We start from the raw sequence: 9,800 nt of genomic DNA, 5'->3' as shown, positions 1-9,800 counted from the left end.
GGTCCCTTAGAACTAGATGGAAGGCTAACACATGAAGAGGGCAGGATGCAAGCTGCTTCTGTGTTCCTGGACTCTTAAGGGTCACAAGGTGGAGCAGGACTGGAGCAGACCTGAGATGGAGCTTGGCCCCTGCCTTCCAGTCCCCACCCCTAGCACAGAATGTTGAGCATCTCCGGCCAGGGCTTCAGTGTGCACGGCTTCTATTTATAAGTGGGAAGGGGATGAAGTGGCAGCTGCAGCCCAAACGGTCTGTGATTGACCTTCATGGAGCCCTGAAAAGTCCAGACCTAAGCCAGATACAGCACAGGAAGGGCGGGCTTGACAGCTGAGGCTGCGGAGCCAGCTGCTTTCACTGGGTTCTATGCATAGCAAGCCTGTGCCTGTTTAAGCAGACAGGCCTGATCTCTGGGTGGTGTGGGCTTGACAAGCTTGCCAGGTGGCCTTCCTTGTCTGTACGACTGACTACACGTTAGTGGCATGCTTCTTCCTGCGGGTGCACTACTTTTTTTTTTTTTTTTTTTTGGGTGCACTACTTTTGAGGGCCTGGCATGTTCTGCTCCGTGGGCTGTGAACTCCTTGACAGGCGCTACCAAAGCCTGCCCTCTGTAGAGACAGTCTTGCCCTCTTTCCGGCCACAACATGGCAGTGCTTTGTCCTGGGTCAAGGGCAGAGGGGAAGAACTGTGGTCTGGGGTTTGACACACTGGAAATATGGTTTTTGGTAATACCCTGATGTCACGGTGTGGCCAGCGTGACTCTGGTCCTATTGGCTGTGTGTCCCCTTCCCGTCTCAGCCTTGGCCTCAGATGGGAAGTTCTTTGAGTCTCTGTCCTTATTTAGTAGGAGGACATAAAGGATGGACCCCGCTAGTGTGCTCAGTGGCTTCCTGTCCTCTCCAGAAGAACCTGCCTCAGTGTCCCCTGCCAGGTTCTAACAACCCTTTCCAAACCAGCAGGCATCACAGCCACAACCTAGGACTAGGTACAGTGCCCATGGGGACTGTTATCCGCTTTCCACGGTCTATGACCACAGACTGTGTGCATGCTTCACCAAGTAGGGGCTCTGCCTCTTGTGAGGAGCTGGGGCCCTCTGCCCCGAGGCAGGCTGTCTCTCCACATGCTTGTGTCTCTCCACACGCTTCTTACTGCCACACCAGTCTCTCAAGACCAAGGGGAGAGTTCCCAGCAGGGGCCATGTAACCGACACTTGTCCTGTTCTGCTCTGGCATGTCATCCCGTTGACCCCCAGCCGCTCAAGCCGTTGCTCTGCCCTTCTGTTCCCCTATGGGCTCCTTTTTATAAATAGAAATCAGTTCAGTCTAAACCCTTGACCTCAAATTCTCCACATTAATCCTCCATTGAGTTGGCATGCGACATCCCGCCATACGGCCGTATCAGCTGTGTTCGGGCAGATAACACCCCACCACTCACTGCCTTGCAGGGGCACAGGAGGAATGTGCTGCTGGGGGCTGAGCCCCTCTGAGCTCCTTTTTTGGGGTGGATTACAGTGGTAGGTAACAGGGTCAAATCAGCCTCTCAACATCGCATGTGTCCTGAGGCCCAGGATGCCAGGCCAGGAGCGCAGTGGTTCCTGCCTGGTCCGGAAGATGCTGCAGGAACCATACCCTCTTCCCCCCTCGTAATGGACCACGGCTGCCACCTGGGCCCTGGAGGGTGTCGCTGGCCCTCACACAGCTGTGCTTCATGGACCTTGATTTAAAAGGAGAGAGAAGGCAGTGTGTGGGTCTCCTAAGCTCCCAGTCCTGTTCGGTTTTGCTTTACCAGTTGTGAAATGAAGTTAGTACTGAAGCTGGCTACTTAGGGGTGGAAGCCAGGTGGTTTCTTAGGGAGACCCCCATAAAGCCAGCGGCTCCCTTCCTGCACGAGTGAACGGCTGGGCCTGCAGTCCCTTTAGCATTACCCTGCCCTGCCCTTGTGTTCCAGGGCTCGGCTGTTGCTTCTGCGCCTCCACAGACGTTTCTAGGTCAGGTCTCCAGCATTGCAGGAAGGATGTGGACGACTGCAGACAACTCAGTCCTGAGCCCCCCTAGCAGACGGCTGGGCCAAGCAATGGTACCCGAGGGCACTTGCACAGAGCCAGAACTCAGTGGAAGTGACTGCCACTCCTGGGAACAGGGTCTTGTGTGACTTTGAGTTTGGTTCCACAGATGCTCAGTTTAGGGGGGCAAGTAATGACCTCTGCCCCTTGATCAACAGCGCCCCCAACAAGCATGCAGGGGCTTGATGATGGGCATTGTCAATGTTAATTGTTAAACCTGTAATCAAAACTGTTGTAAGCTAAGGCTCCGATGTGTCAGAGCCACCGTGGGCCCACCGGCCTGCCTTCAACAGCCGTGGAAGGTAACGTGTGGAAGACAGCCGAAATTCCCTTGCTGTGGCTGTTTGGTGAATTCATGGCATTTGTCTGGAATTGTCAATAAGAGACAAGTTTAAGATTAAGCTTTCTTTGGGTACTTGCTTCTTAAAAAAAAAAAAAAAAATTCTGCTGTGTGGTGGTGCAAGCCTTTAATCTCAGCACTCAGGGGGCAGAGGCAGGCAGATCTCTGTGAATTTGAGGCCAGCCTGGTTTACACTGAGTTCCAGGACAGCCAGGGCTACACAGAAACTCTTGTCTTGGAAAAAAAAAAATCCGACCATACAAGTGGCCGAGCTGCTCCACCTTGGCTCTCTGTGAAGCCCAACAGCAGGAAGTGCCTGCAGAACCCGATCCTGCCCAAAGCAGCCTCTGCCACCCGTTCTCTGTCCTGTCGCTCAGTCCTGAGCCTAAGAGAGGACGTGGCACCTCTGAGGCTACCTCTCAGTTGATTCTTCTTGGTTCATTGACTTTGACTTCCACTTTTAATTCGTGGCACAGGACCACACGGTCTTCCTCCTTAGCTGACAAACTGGCTCCTGACTCTCATCACCCAAACCAGAAAGCCTGCAACCCCAGCACCGGCAGCCAGAAACTGATGGGCACTGTGAGTTTGAGGCCAGCCAGGGATACAGAGTGAGACCCTATGGGGGGAGGAAGAGGGAGGGGAAGAGGAATCTGGAGATCTGTGGGTCTCAGGAGAGCCTGGTAACAAGCATACAGAGAGACAGCCTGGTTCAGGGCAGAGGGGCTGCTTCCAGGACTGCGACTGCACTGTGGGAGGGGTCTCTAGGCCTCTTCCCAAGGGCACAGTGGCCCTCAGAGGAGCCTGACATAGAAGCAAAAGAACGTGTGGCATAGACACTAAGGTGGAGCCTCTGAAAGGTGTCGGCCACACGTTGCTTTTCCCATGTGCAGGGCTCATCCAGGACAGCACTGGGGAGAGTTCGCTGCCCTGGCTTCTCTGTGACCTAAATAAGCACACAGACATTCTGTACAGAACCAGTCCAAACACTTTAATAGCAGAGGAAAAAAATAAACCCGACGTAAAATTTGAAAGGAGCAAACAGGCAGTTAGGGATTGATGCACTTTGGTCTCCAATGTTTCTTCCTGTGTGTGCGTTTTCATGAGAAAGTTCATTTGACAGCCTGTTCCTGTGTGCTCTGCAGAGGGAGGGATGTGCATAGAGGCCCACAGGATCCAGGAGGGATGCTGGCACCGGTTCAGCTTCTCCAGCCACCAAAGCCCTGGACAGACCTGCAGGAAGTGCAGGAGAATCAGCCCCTGCTCCAGCTGCACTTGCTCTGCTTGAAGGAAGTGCAGACAGGACCAACAGACAAGCCTAGATTCAGGCCTGGAGCCTGAGGCAGTGGGCTGCCCTGGGGACACTACCAGGGAAACGAGAAAGCCTTTCCCTGCCCCACTTCCCGGAAGGTCACTCATCTTTCCATGACCCCCAGCCACCGACAGCCCCAACCCCAGACACCTGCTGCTCAACCTGGCATTCCAGCCCAGCTCTGAAAACAGCAAACAGCAGAGACACAAGTCCAGCAGGAGTTAGGTTCAGACTCAGCACAGGAGACAAGTACTTACGAGTTAGATGATCCGAAGGTGAATGCTGGAAAAAGAGAGGAGGAGGTTACAACACTGAGCCAGGTCGGGCAGCTGTTTGGTCCTACGACAAGCCTTCCCCGACCCTGTCTAAACAGCGGCTGAGGGGACACTCAGCTTGGTATCTTGAGTCACTGACTTTCTTGGGAGAAGAGCTGTCTCACTGTTTTAGGGTCCCTAGCTCTGGCTGTGGTGTGTGTGTGTGCACAGTTGTGCTGTGTCATTTGTTATCGACATTCATCTGTCTCCTTTCCTTTTATGCTGTTAGCCCTTCAGCCACTTCAACTCTGCTGAGTTCTGCGTGTGCCTCTTCCGTCTGTGTGAGGACAACCCAGGGCACAGACCTCTGCTCTCTGAAGACGCAGAGCACTGCACACACATACAAGACATGAAGGTTCCCATGCCCGTCTTTGAATCCAAAGCCTTGTAAGGCTGTCATTATCTGGAGTTCTCAAATCCTGAGAGAAAACGAACTCAGTAATGGCACAATGCTGCCAGTCTAACTAAAGAACTTTGTATTTTTCAGCCACTTCAGTTTTTAAGACACTGAGCTGAGTGTCCAGAACACCTGTTCTTTGAGGGAGAAAAGAACATAGCCATTTACCTCCTGTGCCTGATCCAAACCCAGAGAATCCACTATTCTGGGTCCCAAAGCCTGGGGTCTGCTGGGACAAGGACCCAAAGGTGGGGGCGTTCTGACTGGCAAGGGTACCAAACGACGCAGTGTTGCTGCTGCTCCCGAACCTGTGTTCCAGCGAGAAACGAACAGGGTTAGTGTGGCCCTTGGTCCCTGTGCCACCCATACACCTCATTCACCGTCACTGGCTTGCACGCACCACATATGACTCACGGTGACAGGCTTGGACTGAGCTAAAAGACTAAGAGAAAACAGGCTCCAGCCCAGAGAAAGCCTTTACCTTTCCTGATGCCTACCTCTAGGAAGGAAGGCATCAGGAATGCAGTGTGAAATCTGCCCCAGTCGGGGCAGGAGTCCTTGGCCACTGATAGTAATTCCAGGTTACTGAGACCAAACACGGCGCGCTTCTTGCCCCGCCCCCTCACTTTCAGGCCATTCAGTTAGAGCTCGTTTATCACCAACTGCTCTGCCCATTCACCTGCCCGGTTTCTCCTTGGCCTCCACCTGCTCTGCCCATTCACCTGCCTGGTTTCTCCTTGGCCTCCACATGCTCTGCCCACTCACCTGCCCGGCTCCTCATTGGCCTCCACCTGCTCTGCCCATTCACCTGCCCAGTTCCTCCTTGGCCTCGACTCTGTCATGGCTTTCTTTTTGGATTCTGCTATGCTGCCTAGGTTGGCCTCAAACGGTCCTCCTGCTTCAGTCTACCGAGGGCTGGTTTCACAAGCTAATGCCATGGAGTCTGGGGATTCTATTCATTTTACTGTTCTTTATTTTCCTGAGACAGGTTCTCATGAATCCCATGCTGGTCTTGAGCCTGCCATGTTGCCAAGGAGGACTTTTTGTGAACTTGATTTTTTTTTTTTTTTTTTTTTTTGGATACAGGGTCTCTTTATGTAGTTCTCATTGTTCTGGAATTTGCTATGTAGACCAGACTGGCTTTGTATTCAGAGAGATTCTCCTGCCTCTGGGATTAAAGGCTTGTGCCACTATGCCCTGTGACCCTCTTATCTCTGTCTCTCAGTACTGGGACATTTATCACCCCTGGTTTATAAGGCGTGGGAGCAGGAGCTCCTCCAAGGCTTCCTGAGCTCTGCAGTGCTCTACCACTGATCTCAAGCCCAGTCCTTTACTTGTCCTTTCCTCCCTTTTAAATAGAATTTGTGTAGTGTGTGTGTGATGTGTTGTGCGTGGATGTCGGCATGTAGTGATATGGCGTGCGATGTTGGTCAGGCACAACTTTCAGAGTAGACTCTTTCCTCGTATCAAGGGTTTTATCACGGAAGCATCAGCTCTCACTCAGTAAGTACTATCACCGGCCTATTTGTTTTTACTGAATGAGTAAAGGGCATTGTGTACACAAAAGTAGCCATCTGTTCACTGTGTGTGTGTGTGCGCGCACGCGCGCGTACAACCATTTCCAAGTTATTTCACTGAGAATCTTGTTTGTTTCATAAAGATCAATAAATACACAAAACAATGTAAAAAAGACATTGTTTTCTCTCCTCTGCTACCTCACCTATGGGTTTTCCCTCCAGATTTGGTTCAGCAAATGGGGTTGATATAACTAAAATCACTGAGGGGTTCAGTGGGGGCCTCCTGCAGAAGGTGGGCAGGGATGAGTTAGGGTGCCTTGAAAGAAGAGCCGGGGTAAATGCTATATCAAAGGGCAGCCAGCAGTTCTCAGTTCTGAAGGGGTGACCTCGGCTCTTTGTCAGGGTCAGAGTTAGGATGGCACCAGGGACCTGGCAGATTAGTGGTTTCTTTCCAAGGATTTAATGTCTACATTGGTACTTACTGGCCCCAGGACATGTGCTAGTCAGTCACGATTCCTATGATATCCCAGACACTCCAGCTTCCTGGGTGTGTGGATCAGCCTCAATCGCCATCCTTCGGGAGCTAGCCACCTTGTTTTTTGAGACAGGATTTCACTGGGACCTGGGGCTGAGATCCAGTGTTGGCAGGCCCCAGAAACGGACCTCCTCGTGCAGGAATCACGAAGCACGTGCCACATGCTCGGCTCTTTATGTTGGTGGGGACTGAACTCAGGTCTTTGTGCTTCTGTGGCAAGTACTTACTGACTGAGCTATCTCCCCAGTCTGTTTTTATTTCTTTATTATTACTATTTTTGGGATGCTGGCCTCAGATTCCACAATCCTCCTTCCTTAGTCTCTTGAACAGGCATCTGCTACCAATATAGGAAAAAAGCTAGCTTTTTGAAGGCGGTGCTAGGGATGTCATTTATGACTGTGAGCATGCTCAGCAGATCTCTACCACTGAGCTACACTTCCAACCCTCTGAGGAGACTTCTCTACTAGTAAAGCTAATAGCTCCTTTCAAATAAATGCGCAGAGCCTCAAGACTCCTAGCGTTGTCAGATGGGAGTCCACCAGATCTGTGGAAAACACAGGCTTTGGGAGAGTCTAAATTCTCTTCCTCCCCTGCCCCCTCCAGACAGGGTTTCTCTGTAGCTTTGAAGCCTGTCCTGGAACTCACTCTGTAGACCAGGCTGGCCTCAAACTCACTGAGACCCTCCTGTTTCCGCCTCCCGAGTGCTGGGATTAAAGGCGTGTGCCACCACTGCCCGGCTTTAAACTCTCTTCTGAAAGGTCCCTTTAATTGTGTTCTTGCAGTTCCTGAAGAGAAGTGTCCAAGGTCCCTTAGCCTCCACAGAAATCTAAGAAATGCCGTCACTTGCATGCTCTCCTTGAGCAGTCTAGCACCCCTCTGTGGAGCCAAGCTTGGTAAGAGCATGTTTTATTTTTAGGGTAAACACCCATGTTACTCCTAACCTTCAGTTCTGTTCTGAGCCAAGCACCAAGAGTGAGAACCTGTCCAGGCGCATTTTAGGCATCAGCATCTCCTTCAAATGAGGGATTCTGTAGCCATCAGCACATATGTTAAGTTGAAACTTATGGTATAGCAAAGGCTATTTCTTTCCTCGGGGTTTTGGCAACCAGACTCAAATTCTAGGGCCTAAAAGCCAATTCCCGCCTGGCATTTTCTAATGTGCGCAGGCCATGAGAGGAGCTAGGTGACAGCCAGGAGGACAGCAGCAGTGTGGAAGGCACCCCACTCTGGGTCAGGCTGGGATGGGACAGAAGAGGTGTCTGTAAAAGCTAACAGGCGTCTCAAGAGAACAATCCTAGAGGAAGACACGCTGAGAACTCTCTTCAGGACTTTCTAATATAAGGACTACCAGAGGCACAGGCCTGGCTGCAGCTACAACTGGTTCAGAGAGCAAGGTATCAATGACCTATATGCTACACACTGGCAGCCAGCAATGTGGCCAACATCCAACCACGGTTAAGAACCTACTTACACTGAGCCTTGTCTTAGAGAAAAAAAAAGGAATCTCCTAGCAGCATTTTTGCCCACTTCAATGCGAGGCCTTCAGGTCACTGTTTGGTTTGGAGAATATAAGAATTCCAGGCCCCAGTGCTTCGGGCTGCCACAAGTTTGTGGTTTCCCCAGGTCCCACCTGCAGCTTACCCGAATCCTCCTGCGCTGGCAGCCGCAGTACCCTCTCCGAACACTTTGCCTCCCGTCGAGCCCAGAGGGCTTGTAAAGGCTGGGGCTGAACCGAATGCTGGCACCCCTCCAAACCCAGGGGATCCCCCAAAAGTAGGAGGGCTGCCAAACACTGGAGCAGCACCGAAGCCACCTGAGCAAAACAGAGGCAAACAGAAACAGGGAGAAAGAAAAGGAGACAGGAAGAGAAGGCATCAAGCGGCCAGAAACCAAATCAAAAGAGGAGAAAGGGAGATAAGTCGTCAGTAAATCCAACACAAGAACCGAAAAAGCACAACACCCCCAACCTCAATCTCTCAGCGGACGGCCTCTCCCACTAGGGGAGAGGACCGCAGCTCTAAGAGCTGAGCACCTGGTGCCTCCTGAAGCAGACGGAACTTATGTGAAGTCCGGTGAGAGCAAATCGGCCCGAGTTCTAGAGCTCTGCGGGTCCATCCGGGTTTCTTTCCAACCCCACGATGTCTGGGATGCCTCAAGGAAACTCCATTCCCAAAGTTTGTGTCTCAACATAGCAGTCTAGCAAAGGATTTATTATTATTATTTTTTTAAATATTTATTTATTATGTATACAATATTCTGTCTGTGTGTCTACAGGCCAGAAGAGGGCACCAGACCTCATTACAGATGGTTGTGAGCCTCCATGTGGTTGCCGGGAATTGAACTCAGGACCTTCTCTCCAGCCCCAGGATTTATTATTATTACCACACAGAGTAGGCTCCTGGCTTCAGGGAAACCCAACTAATAAAACTGGAGGCTCCGGGTTTGCAGCAGAACCCACAAACAGGGTCACAGCAGAAGCAGGGCGATGATGCTGGCACTTAGCCACATGCATTTTATTTATTTACAGCTAGGTGGCCGTATGCCTATAGCGGTGTCCCTGACTTGAGGTACAAAGGAGCTTTTTCAAGTGCTTTCTCTCTGCAGCCCCCACTATAAAGCATACTGACCCTCCATTTTGAGAAAGACTTTGGGTAAACTGAACCAGGTTGGCACCTGGTTAGTCAGCTGTGAGGATGGTTTGAGTGTCTAGGTCAGGATCCCACATCATGATTCCAGGTCCTAACAGGCAGGGTGGAGACGTGAGGCATGCAGTACAGCAGAACAGGGCGAGATTAAACACTAGACAGTCTCCTCTGACTGGGGGAAGGACCATCTGCTGTGAGCCAATTCCCTGCTCCTGAGGCGTCCCCAAACCTTCAAGATACTGCTCTAGTTCTGAGGTTTAGAGGAGAAAGGCAATGAGAACATGTGGAGTTGGCTGGAGATGCTAGGGTCTTTACTGGGGGGTGGGGAGCACAGCGCTTTCTTCCTCAGGCAGCTCAAACACATGTTGGCTTTGAACTATGTGCTAAGGGGAGCAATGGGGACCCCGGACTACCAAGGATGTGACGAGACTAAGGAGGCAGGGTCATTGTCACTGAAAGCAATGTAATGTCCACGAGGTGACTACAGTCACCCTACTGCTTCCACCACAGGATCAGGAGAGATCAGACAAAGGGCACGAGTGCGGTGAGCGGTCAGGCGAGTGCTCGAGTGTCTATCTTTCAGAGGGGCTGCACAGCTGAGGAGATACGTTTTGCCACGGCTCGTGTTTGGGTTGTCATTCTGTATTTTAAAACCTTGAGTGAAATTCTGAGCTGTGCTACGG

At 51.5% G+C, this 9,800-nt stretch overlaps 1 protein-coding gene across 2 annotated transcripts in view; it reads right to left on the bottom strand.

The window, feature by feature from the left end:
* Positions 1-3,368: 3,368 nt before the first annotated feature.
* Nup214 (nucleoporin 214) overlaps positions 3,369-9,800 on the bottom strand; it is an 80,828-nt gene continuing 74,396 nt past the window's right edge. For both annotated transcript variants that reach the window (XM_057755086.1, XM_057755087.1), the window contains exons 33-36: positions 8,114-8,285; positions 4,589-4,728; positions 3,967-3,991; positions 3,369-3,630 (exon numbers count right to left, since the gene is read on the bottom strand). In XM_057755086.1, coding sequence (XP_057611069.1) covers positions 3,597-3,630; positions 3,967-3,991; positions 4,589-4,728; positions 8,114-8,285 — 371 coding nt within the window. In that variant the 3' untranslated portion in view covers positions 3,369-3,596. The remainder of the gene's footprint in view (positions 3,631-3,966; positions 3,992-4,588; positions 4,729-8,113; positions 8,286-9,800) is intronic.

Source organism: Chionomys nivalis, chromosome 22 (assembly GCF_950005125.1).
Source record: "Chionomys nivalis chromosome 22, mChiNiv1.1, whole genome shotgun sequence".
NCBI classification, from domain to species: domain Eukaryota; kingdom Metazoa; phylum Chordata; class Mammalia; order Rodentia; family Cricetidae; genus Chionomys; species Chionomys nivalis.
Note: the sequence above shows the minus strand (reverse complement) of the source record. Positions and strands in the feature narration are given on the sequence as shown.